This window comes from Xenopus laevis, chromosome 6L (genome assembly GCF_017654675.1).
Source record: "Xenopus laevis strain J_2021 chromosome 6L, Xenopus_laevis_v10.1, whole genome shotgun sequence".
NCBI lineage: Eukaryota > Metazoa > Chordata > Amphibia > Anura > Pipidae > Xenopus > Xenopus laevis.
The window spans coordinates 25,109,873-25,124,536 of NC_054381.1; the positions used below are offsets into that span (position 1 = coordinate 25,109,873).

Consider the following 14,664-nt stretch of genomic DNA (forward strand, 5'->3'; position numbering starts at 1 on the left):
TAATGTAAAGTTAAACAACCCCTTTGAAGAGCAATTTCAATATATATATATATATGTCACTCATAAGAACATCTGCAAGTTCCAGGCTCCCAGTCTTTAGTTGCTGTGATGCCCCAGGGCCCTAAATGCTTTCTGGGGCCACAAACAGCCGAGTCCATTGTCCCTATTTGCGCCTCTATGAAACACTCGCTCTACAGCGCTCAGCTCGTCCCATTTGCCATTGGCATATTTATATATAAATCATGTGGAGTTTATGGCCGTAGCCCAAACAGCAACAGCCGCAGCGCCACTGGTCGCCAGTCACAGAGTGCGGCGGTGAAACAGCTGTGGGACACCCTAACAACATCACGAATAAGACAATCCCCCTTTCCCACTAAAGTAGGCGGAGTTACGTACGTCACTCTCCTGCTCGCCTGTTATAGGGTCTCTTTAAATGACCACTTCCCAGCGCTTAGAGGGTTACATAATGAGGCGGGTCGCGGTGACCAATCCCTAATCCCGATTGGCCGTAAATGCCACGCCTACTCAAATCCGCCGAGGGCAGAGCCCTCACTCTCACACACACTCTGTGGGAATGAGGGACAAGATGTCTGCTCCCCGCGCTCTTCCTCACAGACTATCCTTCTGCTTCTTCACCTTGTCCCGCTGAGAGCGGCTGGAACCGCCGTGTCTCTCCGTCTCCTCCTCGCAGCTGTCACGTGTGTCTCCTTCCGATGCTCCCGGCAAATCCTCCCCCCGAGTCCCTCTTTTCCCTCCCCAATGTGGACTCTCCAGGCGTCGGCTTCGCTCCTCCTTTGTAATCCGCGCAGGGAATCATGGCGACCCGCCGGGCAACTGTACCTGAGCAGCAGCCCTCCAGCCCGGCCAGTGAGGTGAGACTTTTCCCAGCAGCACTCGCTACACTTTGTCAAGCCTGGGGACCTTTAACCCCTTTCAGTTGTTGCTGAACCACGTTTCCCAGCGTCCCCTGTGAGATCAATTCTGCTTCTGGGAACTGGGGTGAAACAGCTGGAAGGCCTCTCTGCCATCTAAAACAAGGCACCTGTGGTGTTCCAGCTGCTGTTCAACTACAACTCTGTACTTGACCCTGCCCTACAGTCAGCCTGTTATTATTATTATTATTATGCTGGGGGTAGGGATGATTTTGGAATGGTGTAATGAGACTATTTTCCAAGACAAAATACATAACTTCTATGTTACTTCTAGATTTCTTACTATAATTGTGTTGGCTACAGACGTCCAGCTGTTTTTGTTAAACTGCAACTCTCAGCATCCCATTGGCAGCCACGCTTGAAGTTTTAACAAGAGCTTGTGGATTTCTGGTTGGAAATCCCAGATTTATATCCCATATATCTCCTATATAAGGTGGGAACATCTCCTGGCTCACTTTAATAGGTATTATTCCATAGCCGGGACTCTTGTGTTTGATATTTCTATGTGTGCCCTCAGTTTGTTCAACTACAGGACTTTGAACCCCCCCCATCCAATTGGAAAGTTCTGATTGGCTCCTCCTCCTTGAATTGGGGCATAATACTTATACAGTGTCGGACTTGGGACACCAGGGGCCCACCAAAAACCCTTAGACCAGGGGCCACTAACTATTATTTTCTTACTTTCCTTACTCAACCTCTATTCTCCTAGTCTCTTTTCTTTACATACTATAACCTATTATTCCATCTATTTAGCCTCTTTATTCTCATAGAAATAAGGAATGGCCATGAAATAGACCAAATGTTTAGCAGCATGAGGGTCCACTGACACCTGGGCCCACCGGGAGTTTTCCTGGTGTCCCGATGGGCCAGTCCAACACTGTTCTTATGGCAACAAATGACTCTATTGCTGTGGTGTGCAGTTCTACTTATTTAAGCAATAGTCCAGAGTTCCATGTGGATTCTAATGGCCCCCCGTACACGGGCCGGTAAAAGCTGCCGGCAGAGCAACTCGCTCGATCGATATCTGATGCCGATCGGGCAGGGTAAAAATCCCTTTGGATCAGAACCACATCTTTTCGTTGATGCTACCCCACGATGGCCTCCATTCTGATCCAATCGTAGGGCCCACGATCGGATCAACCCGTATATCGGGGAGAGATCCACTCATTTGGCGACATAGCTAAACGAGCGAATCTCCCTGTGTACGGCCACCTTTAATTATAAAGTGAAAATGGTCACAAAGATCATACTCAATAGTCACATCCCAAAATAGCTCCCCAGCCCTTGGGCCATATTATTTAGTAAAGTCAAACCAAAACATAAATTAGTAAAGACTTTCGTGAAAACGAGCAGCCCAGATGATGGAGACGGGGTGAGACATTGGGATACTGTGCTCTCTCCAAACAAATGATTCATGTGAGGAGCAACTAGGGGGGGGTGAGATGAAGTCACAGAGGGTGAGAGGAAAGTCCGTCAGATTATCAGACATTCCACACATGTCTCAAATATTATAAACTCAATGTAATTTGCTTTATAGTCCCATATCCCCCCGTATGTTTAATTCCCCCAGTGTTGATTGTCTACCATCATCGCTGAGCATTGCATTGACTTACAGAAGCGATCCGGTGGTTCAGCAACAGTTGACTTTTAGTATGTCGTACGATGGCTAATTCTAATAAACTTTTCAATTGGTCTTCATGATTTATCTTTTTTATAGTTTTTTCAATTATTTTCCACTTTCTTCTGAGTCTTTGCAGCTTTCAAAAGGGGTCACTGACCCCATCTAAAAAACAAATGCTCAGGCTACAGATGTATTGGTACTGCCACCTTTTCTTAACTCATCTTTCCATTTAGGCCCTCTCCTATTCATATTCCAGTCTCTTGTTCAAATCAATACATGGTTGCTAGGGTAATTTGGACCATAGCAACCAGACTGCTGAAATAACAAACTGGAGAGCTGCTGAATAAAAAAGCTAAACAACTCAAACTGGAAATAATAAAAAATGAAAACCAATTGCAAATTGTCTCTACATCATACTAAAAGTTAACTCAGCGGTGAGCAACCCGTTTAATGGCTGTACAGCATTGTTGAACTTCAGCACCCATGCTCCCAGAAGCCAGAGGTGGGTCTTGCCGTTTTGTCAGTAGGTTGTACTTCTCTGATTTGTAGGCGCCACACCGAGGAGCAGGGAGATCACCTCTCACATACAGCAGGGTGTAGAACTGATGCAATGCATAGATAGCAAACAAATAGCAAGAGGGAGGCTGCTGAGGGAGATAATGAGCTTCTTACTCAATGCCAGGCTGGCAGGGTCATTTTTCTGGGTGCAAATGATAAATGCTAGCCAAGATGTTGGGTCACCTGTCCTTCTATAAATGACATGAAAGGAGTCGACTTCTTCTGTAACAACATACAATGTAATTCAAATTTCCAGCATTTATTCATTACCAATGTTTTCAACCAGTGGTGTAACTAGATATTTCTGGGCCTCGCAGCAAGTTATTTTTCAGGCCCCCAAAATGTCTAGATGTTGACCAATATATGAATTAGGGACTCATGGGGCCCCAATACCTCCTGGGCCCCCCTGCAGGTTCTGCTTCCTCTGTGTTTGTCCCTGGTTGCAACGATACTTCTCATTGCTACCGAAAGCTGTAATCTGTGCCCCTTTCCTGCTGGCTCAGACTTTTTGAAACCTTGTAGCAGAAGCCAGTGGATTAACAGAAGATGCAAAGCCTGACGTCTGCCACAGTGTTTCAAGGCGCAGATCCAGCGGAAGAAAAAACTATTCAATTGCAGTTAGATGTTCAAAAAACATTGAATTTATAAAGAAAACTATTGGGTCTGCCCAGTGAGTGGTGGCTCTATTAGGCAAAGTTCTGATTGTTTTGTCACCTTCCTAAACGCCCAGATCTTTACTTTAAAGGAACAATAACACCAAAAAATGAAAGTGCTTTAAAGTAATGAAAATATCATGTACAGTTACCCTGCACTGGTAAAACTGATGTGTTTGCTTCAGAAACACTAATATAGTTCATATTTTAACAAGCTGCTGTGGAGCAAATTGAAAAAAAGGCTATATGGCTCAGGTTAACTAATGGATAACAGAACACCATTATGTTCTACAGAGCTTATCTGCTATCTGCTGTGTAACCTGAGCCTTTTCTCCTTTGAATGGCTGCCCCCATTGCTACACATCAGCTTATTTATATTACTACAATAGTAGTGTTTGTTAAGCAAACACAGCACTTTTACTAGTGCAGGGCAACACTGCATTATATTTTCATTACTTTAATTTTTTGACGTGACTGTTCCTTTAAATCCACCGATTTCCAATTGTGACCTCAGTGATGTTTAACACTTTTCCAAGCACTTTCCTACTACTGGCGAGTACATCTCGGGACAAAAGGTTATCTTAATTTGCTAAATACTTTGTATCCAATGATCCTCTGTGTTACCAACATCTTGTCATTTGCTGTTAATTCCACAGGCAGTAAAAAGGCTTCACAGAGTAGATTTGCTGAGTACTGGGAGTAGGGCAGTGCTATGAGAAACTCATGTATTTGTTACACTTGCATAACTATGTTGCAGTCTGTAGAGCAGTTACTTTGTTTCCTTTACTGATCCTTCACATCCATGTGTTTGTGGAACTTGCAGCTGATGCCGTGCTTTTATATCTGTGCCCGATTCACCTTTATCTGTTGAGAGTTAAAGGAGTGGTTTCAGTTAACTTTTAGAATGTTATAGAATGGGCAGTTCTAATTCAATTGTTGTTCGTTATGTTTTTTTTTTTTAAAAAAATTCTCTCGCTCTCGCTCTCTCTCTCTCCAATTTTTAAGGGTAAGTTGCCTGGCAACAAATCTCCTCTTCTTCGGGGCGACAATCTCCCCGAATTGCTTCCAGCTGGCTAGAATGTTGCCCGAAGTTTCCTCGCAAGTGGAATCCCTTTGGTGATTTTTTCATGCTAGCCAGCAGGAAGGTAAGGGGAAGCAGTTCGGGGAGATTGACGCCCCAAAAAATAGATTTGTCGACGGACGACTAATCTCCCTGAATCTGTCTGTGTGCCCTTGCCCTAAACATTATTTCCTTTTTCTCTGTAATAATAAAACCTTATCTTGCACTTGATCCCAACTAAGATATAATTCATTCTAACTAGAATCTAAACCAGCCTATTGAGTTTATTTAATGTTTACATGATTTATTAGTATGAAGTATGAAGATGCAAATTACAGAAAGATCTGTTATCCAGAAAACCTCAAGTCCTGAGCATTGTATGTGTATGTGTATGTATACATATATACACACACACACTGTGGAACCCCCTTTTTACATTTTTTCAGGGGACAAACAGGGTCTTGCAAAAAAGTCTTAGTTTATATCCAGACAAGTCTTTTCTGCTTGTATTAATAAATGGGGGTTCTAATTGTCAGACTTTGGGCCACTGGTTGCCATTGTTGTTGGGATATTGTGTGACAAAAGCCGGATATTTATGTTGCCATTAGAATGATCCAAGTGACTGTACCTTGGTGTATTCACTGCAGTTGCTTTTTATTGGCATTAAAGAGCAGAGGAGCATCGAGTGGAATTATATTGAACCCCCCTCGTAATGAGTTAGGGAAGGGTGTAAAAACATTATTTAATTCCGCAGCTGCAGATGTGAATCCCATATGTCCCTGTGTCTATTTGTGTGCACTTCTTTGACATTCTTACAGCCATTACAACAATTAGAGGAAATACGTGTCAGGGTTAGGTTAATTGGGGACGGAGGTTATTGAAACAAGTCGGTATTCGTTCTATTTGATGAATGTTCTTCTGAGTGAAATGTTGTTATTCCCATAGGATGGCCAGCTACTGTAAACTGTCAAAATTGAAAAGTGGAAGGATGCTTTTAAAAGGATAGGAAATAAGAGGTTGTTACACAAAATGATGCAAAAGTTCATGATCGGCAACCATTGAACACTGGATGACTGTAAAGATATTATGGATTCAATTATTCACATGGAAATGTGGACTATCCCTGTAGCAGCAATGTCTTACAGCTGTGCCATTAGTCATGGATAGTAAGGCAAACTTGTTCATCGGGAATTCCAATGGGCAGGTGTGGATTTAAAGGAGAAGCAAACCCTAAAAACAAATGGCTAAAAATGCCATATTTTATATACTGCACTTGTTGCACCAGCCTAAAGTTTCAGCTTGTCAATAGCAGCAATGATCCAGGACTTCAAACTTGTCACAGGGGGGTCACCATCTTGGAAAGTGTCTGTGACACTCACATGCTCAGTGGGCTCTGAGCAGCTGTTGAGAAGCTAAGCTTAGGGGTCGTCACAAATTATCAAGCAGAAAATGAGGTTGGACTGTAATATAAGGTGATACTACAAGGTTGATTATTAAATTCTGATGCTAATTGCACTGGTTTCTGAGCTTTCATATAGTAATTATTTGTATTAATTAATGCCTTATATTTTGATATTTGGAGTGGGTCTCTAAGCTCAGTAAGTGACGGCAACAAAGAGCATGTGCAGTGAATCAGCAGAAAAGAAGATGGGGAGCTACTAGGGCATCTTTGCAGACACAGATCTTTACTGCTAAAGGGCTGTGGTTGCCTTGGGCTGGTACAGAAGCCCAAAACATCATGTACAACATTTCTAGCTACTTCTTTAGTTCTCCTTTAAGCCTATTTAAGGGCACTATCTTTCTTGTAGAACATCAATTTAAATTTTCTGGCCATTGAATGTTCTGTGTTTAGGACCGAGCACTACTCTATGGATAACGCACAGTGCTGTATCTGTTAACTTGAAGCATTTGGCTTAAGGTGATACTTTAGGCACAGGTTAAATCATAGTTATCACCTGAAAGCAACTTCCTTTACTTGGACTTCAGTATTATGAGGAACGACCTTTTTATGTCGGTTCTTTTTGCCTTATGCTGTCCGTAATTCTGCACCAATCTAGCAGTGATACTGCACCAAGGGGCACTAAGGTTAAAAAAACTTTGAAATTCGACCCTCGAATTGAAATCCTTCGACTTCGAATATCGAAGTTGAAGGATTTTTAGCGTATTCGATCAATCGAACGATTGAATAGAAATAGTTTGATCGAAGGATTAAATCATTCGAACCGAACAATTAAATCGATCTAATCGAACGATTCGAAGATTTTTAGAGATCGATCGAAGGATTTCTATTCGACCAAAAAAAAAAAAAAAACGTAGAAAACTGCTGTGGAAGGTCCCCATAGACTAACATTGCACTTCGGTAGCTTTAATTTGGTGAAGTAGGAAGTTGAAGTTTTTTTTTTAAAGAGACAGTTCTTCAATTATCGAATGGTCGAATATTCGAACGATTTTTACTTCGAATCGAAGTCGAATATACCCTATTCGATGGTTGAAGTACCCCAAAATTTACTTAGAAATTCAAACTTTTTGACATTCGAACCATTCACTCGAGCTTAGTAAATCTGCCCCTTAGTCTTTGCATATGTTAAAGGGGCGGTTCACCTTTAAGTGAACTTTTAATATGTTCTAGAATGACCAGTTCTAAGAAACTTTTCAATTGGTCTTCATTATTTATTTTTTACAGTTTTTGAATTGCCTTCTTCTTTTGACTCTTTCCAGCTTTAAAATGGGCGTCGCAGCTTTAAAAAATAAATGCTCTGTAAGGCTACAAATGTATTGTTTTTGTTACTTTTTATTACTCCTTTTTCTATTCAGGACTCTCCTATTCATATTGCAATCTTATTCAAATCAATGTATGGTTGCTAGGGTAATTTGGACCCTAGCAACTAGATTGCTGAAATTGCAAACTGGAGAGCTGCTGAATAAAAAGCTAAATAACCCAAAAGCCACAAATAATTTGCATTTGGTTTTAATTTTTTTATTATCTCAGAATATCACTCAACATCATATCAAAAGTTAACTCAAAGGTGAACAAACCTTAAGTATCGGCCTGTGTCTTTTTTTGAAGGAATATAACACATATAAAGGCTAATGGCAGATCGGGCTGAAAATCAGTTTATTGAAATACCCCTCCGCTGGCAATAGACTCCTGTCCTGTCTGCTCCTGGAACAATCCATTTTATCCAAATAATTATAAGTTTTTAAAAATGATTTCCCTCACTGTAATAATAAAACAGTAGCTTGTACTTGACCAAAACTAAGAAATAATAATCCTTATTGGAAGCAAAACCAACCTATTGGGTTTATTTAATGTTTATATGATTTTCTAGTAGACTTAAGGTATGAAGATCCACAGTAAGATTCGTTATCTGGAAAACCCCATGTCCCATGCATTCTGGATAACTGGTCCCATACCTGTATTTAATTCTTCAAGTCACAAGTGTCCTATAATTCTATCATCACATTTACACTTTTCCCCACAATCTTCCATGCTCTGCTCCCCATTACTTTTGTACTGACATTTGATCTGTTTTAGACTCGCCGCTTCTTTTAAAAGCAAATACGAGTGTGTCAAATTTTACAGTTTTTACACCTTTTTACAGTCTTGCTTCTATAAAAGGGATACTACGGGTTTATAGACGTTGGACATGCTTTGTTACAAACCTCTGTATGTCTCCTTTACTGTATCCTGTGTGTGTTGTGGCATTTATTTTATTACCCTTTTCTTCAGGATGCAGTAGTAATTCTCTTTGTCTTGAATTAATTCATGAAAATGTACAGTTGAGGATGTGCTAATGCAGGGTCATATCCCTGAGCTGATGCCATTCATGTCTTTATATTTCAGTTTGTAGATGATTTGCCTTCTTAGATAAAATGGGGGGGGGGTCTGCATTGCCTTCTTCAGAGTACAAGTTTCCTTGAATTGTATAGTACAGCCTCACCTGCTTCCTTTGCCTCTAATGTATAAGGAAACTGCATGGGAAGGAAGCTGTTGCTTCTGGAGACTGTTGCAAATTAATGTATCCTTGTTAGTGATATCTTCACTCCCTGGAGGCTTGAAATCCATATTGTAAAATAAACACTACTATGTATGTATGTATGTATGTATGTATAAATGTGTGTTCCCACTTAAATCACAACTAAAGTCAAAATAAATATACAGGACATCTTGCTGCTGCATCTTAATTTTGAATGGAATACCCCCCATCTTGATTCAGATTTTTGCTACTCTGTTTGTCCTGCTTTTATATATACACACGCGCACACACACCACACACATTATTTAAAGGACCAGTAATATCAAAAAATTTAATTGTTTTAAAGTAATAAAAATATAATGCAGTGTTGCCCTGCACTGGTAAAACTGCAGTGTTTGCTTCAGAAACATTACTATTGTTTATATAAATACGCTGCTGTGTAGTAATGGGGGCAGCCATTCAAAGGAGAAAAAGCTCAAGTTACACAGCAGATAACAGATAAGCTCTGTAGAACATAATGGTGTTATCTGTTGTCCATTACTTATCCTGTGCCATTTAGCCTTTTTTCAATTTCCGCCATTGCTACAAAGCAGCTTGTTTATATGAACTATAGTAGTGTTTCTGAAGCAGACAGATCAGTTTTACCAGTGCAGGGCACCAGTACATGATATTTTCTTTACTTTAAAACACTTTCATTTTTTGGTGTTACTGGTCCTTTAAAGGGGTTGTTCACCTTTAAGTCAACATTTAGTATGATGTAGAGAGCGATATTCTGAGACAGATTGCAATAGGTTTTTATTTCCTTATTATTTGTGGTGTTTGAGTTATTTAGCTTTTTATTCGGCAGCTCTCCAGTGGGCAATTTCAGCAATCTGGTTGCTAGGGTCTACATTACCCTAGCAACCGTGCATTGATTTGAATCTGAATTAGAGAGGGACTGGATAGAAAGATTAGTAATACAATGTAGCAATAACAATACATTTGTAGCCTTCCAGAGCATTTGTGTTTTTAGATGGGGGTCAGTGGCCCTCATTTGGAAGCTGAAGAGTCAGAAGAAAAAGACAAATAATTTTAAAAGCTATAAAAAATAAATAATGATCAATTGCAAAGTTGCTTAGAATTGGCCACATTAGAGTTAACTTAATGGGGTGGTTCACCTTTAAGGTAACTTTTAGTATGTTATAGTATGGCCAATTTTTAGCAGCTTTTCAGTTGGTTTTCGTTATTTATTTTTTATAGTTATTTCTAATGATTCTTTGCAGCTTTCAAATGGGCGTTGCTGACCCCATCTAAAAAGCAAATGCTCTGTAAGGCTACAAATTTATTCTCATTGCTAATTTTTTTTTTTTATGATGATAAATAAATGATGATACATTGTATTAGTTATATTAAGATGCATAATGTGTCCACTAGTGGTGTCCACTTCAAGCTCTTACGATGAAAATCATTGCTAATTTTTATTACTCCTCTTTCTATTCAGGTCCTATTCATATTCCTGTCTCTTATTCAAATCAATGCATGGTTGCTAGGGTAATTTGGACCCTAGCTACCAGATAGTTTAAAATGCAAATTGAAGAGCTGCTGAATAAAAAGCTAAATAACTCAAAAACCTTAAACAATAGAAAATGAAAACCAGTTGCAAATTGTCTCAGAATATCACTCTCTACATCATACTAATTTATCAAAATTTGAAAATAAAGCGTAGCTATTTCAGGATGGTCACTCATGCCTGAAACTGCTTGGGGATTAAATTTGTCTAATAGTGGGATACAGGCAGGTACAGTGTTTCTCCACGACGAGGAAGATTATGCAAATGGAGTTGGTAACAGGTTTGTGGAAGCCACACAAGAAGAATATCTTGCAAACATTGCTTTACACAAATATAAATTTTGGGCCCAAAGTTGGCCTTGGATTTTGTTTAGGTACTCCTTGTAGCAGTCGTTGATAAGGAGAATTATATTGCAGAAATGGAACAAATATGGAGTTTATTGAAAGCCTTGTGATACTGTTTGGCCGAGATGTCAACCTGTTTTGAGTTGTGTTCTTGTTAACATTAAAGTGCAGCCAATTGCAGGATATTATCGAGTAAAGTAATGCTTCACTCATGTCAAATGGATGGAAACGGACAAGAGTTTTTTTCCACTTTGTAGCAAGTGGAATTATTCAGAACTACTTGGTTATTACCGTCTGCCCTTATAGGGAACCAAAGCGATTGTAACGAGGTTTTGGAAACACTCACAAAAGCAGATTAACTGCAATTAAGCCTTTATTCCATTGCCACACGACATGTTTTGGGCACATTGGCCCTTTTTCAAGTGTGTATAAGGAATTGGCTTCCTTATACATATCTGCCTGGAGGAAATTCACTGGTAAAAAGCTGACTTAAGGTGGCCATAGATGTAGAGATCCGCTCGTTTGGCGATGTCAAAAAATACGTTTTTATACGATTTTAGCATATTCTTCTTAGAAACCGATTGATGTTCTTTATTGGAGGAGCTAATACACTTTTATGGCAGTGGTACAAATAAACATTTGTAAGTATTCACTACGTATATTGTTAAAATACCACAGTTAAAGGGCAACTAAACCCCCTGGTGGAAGAGAGTAAACACACACCCCATGGTAATTGCACAAAGAGGTGTAAATTTATTCGCAAAAATACTACACTATATACTACTCTTCTATTTTCTTTGTTGTCTACCCCTGAGCTTATAACGCTGGTTTTTCTTCCTACAAACGAAACAAAATTTTCATCCCACTGGCACTGAAATAGGAACATTTGTCAGATCAAATTTTATTACATTTTCCCCAAAATTTGATTTATGGTAAATCTGATTTTCCCAATTTTTTTTTGAATTTTCACCTGAAACTTTGGGCTATTGCACGAAACCCTGCACACATCAAAAAATCATTGGGACTTCTCCCATTGACTTATATGCATCCTCAACAGGTCTGAGATGCCAGATTTTCAAATTCTGACTTTTTCATCCTCAGGGTTTATTAAATTACGAAACATTTGTGATTTTTTTTTTTTAAATTCCGATTTTTATGTAAAAAAAATCACGAATTTTTAGTGATTTTTGCATTCGGAGTTTAGTAAATAACCCCCTTTGTGTCTTACGGTATACCACATATGGGGGCAAGTGAGGTTTATGATGCACATTTTGGGCTGCCGAGATCTATCATCTGCAGAAGGAGACTCTGGAATTTGTACAAAGACAACTGTGCTTTTATTATTCTTTCTGTCAGAGACAAATTAGGTAGAATCTTAGTTTTTCTTGACAGACTTTTCATATTGTAGTAACTGTGCTTTATGGGTGTGGGTGTAGAATAAAAAGTTCTGTTTCTCACAGTCAGATGTTTCTGCTTGAGTTTAACAAGTTTAACCAGAATACCCAGCCTGTGGTTTGAATTGGAAGGAAACATCTAGGATGTAGAAAACCACAAAGTGCTTAGAATGGGTTTTTACTTGGTTTGGTAAGTTATTAGATTCTTATAATGTTGAGCCATATTCTTGGAGGAATGATCTGTGTCATATTCTACAGACGATGAACATCCCAGGGATCTTTCTCTCATGGAGGTTGCTTATCCTGTGCACTAACATCTTTTCCAAATCCTAAACATGCACATACTGTAGTTCTCACCCTCCTAATTGTGTAGGTCCTATACCTCCAGAATGAGAGCTGTAATTACTATAGAGCTGTGAGTATTCTGGGCATGGGAGCTGAGCAGCAGGTTTCCTATTGGTGTGGGAGGTGGTGAAGGAATGAAGGTGTGAATAGCAGAATAGATGACAGCGAGAAAGGAAGAGATGAGCTGACGTAATGCTCTAGAATTTACACCCATGACGGAAGGATTTTTGAAGCAGAAATGAGGGATATGTGGGCATGGCAGAACCCTCTAGCATAACCAGAACATAGGAAAAGTGATGCCATAATCACTCCTACTACTATTACAAAAATAAAAAAAGGAAGATCAGGTTTATTGTGTGTTTTAAACTTTTTGTTTCTTTCTGTTAAATATAAAATAAATACACTTACACTGAACTTAAAGGTCTTTCCAGACAAATCCAGGTCCATTTGGCTTGTGTCCATAAGGGTTGAAGTCTATTTTCCCTCTTGATCTTTTGCAGTGTGTGACGGCAATTAAAAAATGCTTGTTCTTGGCATAACAGATGAAATCTGCCTTTAGAATAGATATCTGTTCAGTCTTTTTTTTTTTATTTTTTTTTTTTTTAGCTTTCTCACCATCTGCTCTTTCTTCCTTTTCATGTACAGCCTGCTGTGTTTTTCTTATTTTGCTTCATTCAAATACAATTGTTAAAATGGAATGAGAGGTGAGAGAATAGAATTTAGCTCTGGCAAATGAATCCATCTCTGGCAGTACTTTGGTTGATTTGTGTTCAGAATCTGTAGTAGGGATGCACCAAATCCACTATTTTGGATTTGGCTGAATCCTTTGCGAAAGATCCGGCCGAATACCAATCTGAATCCTAATTTGCATATGCAAATTAGGAGTGGGATGGGGAAAACATTTTTTACTTCCTTGTTTTGTGACAAAAAGTCACGCGATTTCCCTCCCCACCCCTAATTTGAATATGCAAACTAGGATTCGGATTTGGTTTGGCCAGGCAGAAGGATTCGGTCTAATCTGAATCCTGCTGAAAAAGGCTAAATCCTGGATTCGGTGCATCCCTAATCTGTATACTTTTCAAGCACAAACAGGGGGGCACTAGCTAAAGGCTGGACCTTCAATTAGTCTACTAAAAAATGTTAACAGCCATTACTCTAGAACATCAAATTTAACATTGAGTCCATCTATTGCTTTGGCCACACTTTGGGAACTATGGCTTTATGAACATGTATCTCCCGACTGCTTCTTCTCTGAGTACAACTGTGGCGTTAGTTTATACATTTTATATTGCTAAATCTGCTGTGTGTGATTTCCATTGTGTTGTTTAACCACCAAAAAACTGTTGACAGTTCGTATTCAATTATTTGCCCATGTGGCTCGTTTTAGTCTGCTTCAAACTGTCAACTGCTTTCAATTTGCATTCAATTATAGCTGTTCTGTAACATATACCATCTTTTTTAGTGGCATCCTCTTATAATGCCAGCTTTGGCCTGTGCTTTTAGATATTGATTGATCAGTGTATTCTTTTGTTTTATTTATTTTGTTTTACAACCCACAGAGCATTAATTGCTATGAGGCCATTCCAGGGCTGCACTCAAGTCTCTACAAGTCCTTGCTAACAGAACCCTTTGGTACTTTGATGGTCATTTGGCATACAACCAAAAGTAATTCAGAAGGGCGAGGGCAGAATAATGCAATTCCAACAAAGTGTGCATTTATTCACAGATACAGTTTTGTAGTGTCCAGTTTTTTCTTTTTTCTTTGCACGAAGGCAGTACAGAGGTGATAAGTTCCGACATTACTACACCCACTGTCACTATGCAATCATTACTATATGTTGTAAACATTAGTAACATGTGAAACTGCATTCCACGCCTGATTATTAACATTACACAGAGCACCATTCTCAGTTGCACATGTGGCACTGTAGTGTGATTACACACGTAATGCTGTCAAATGCTTTCATCCCAAGAATTTCAGTATAAACGAGTGAAAGAAAAATTCTAGCTATTCTAGTAATTGTGTGCCCATTTCTCTATAGACCATCCTATTACTTTTATTCATTAATGACTTTGGGGAAAAAAAGTTTTAGGTTTCCTTAACTAAAGGCACATTAAATCAGTTAAATTTATAAACCATATAATTATATAAACTCTCAATATTACTCGAATATATACTCGAGTGATATAAAATATATACTCGAAAATTTTGTGTGCAGGGAAAAAAACCC

General features: G+C 39.2%; 1 protein-coding gene across 2 annotated transcripts in view; it reads left to right on the top strand.

The window, feature by feature from the left end:
• The first annotated feature begins 491 nt into the window (after nucleotides 1-491).
• arhgap21.L (Rho GTPase activating protein 21 L homeolog) overlaps nucleotides 492-14,664 on the top strand; it is a 119,751-nt gene continuing 105,578 nt past the window's right edge. The window contains exon 1 of one of the 2 annotated variants that reach the window (XM_041565340.1): nucleotides 492-872. In XM_041565340.1, the coding sequence (XP_041421274.1) occupies nucleotides 816-872 (57 nt within the window). In that variant the 5' untranslated portion in view covers nucleotides 492-815. 2 annotated transcript variants of the gene reach the window in all.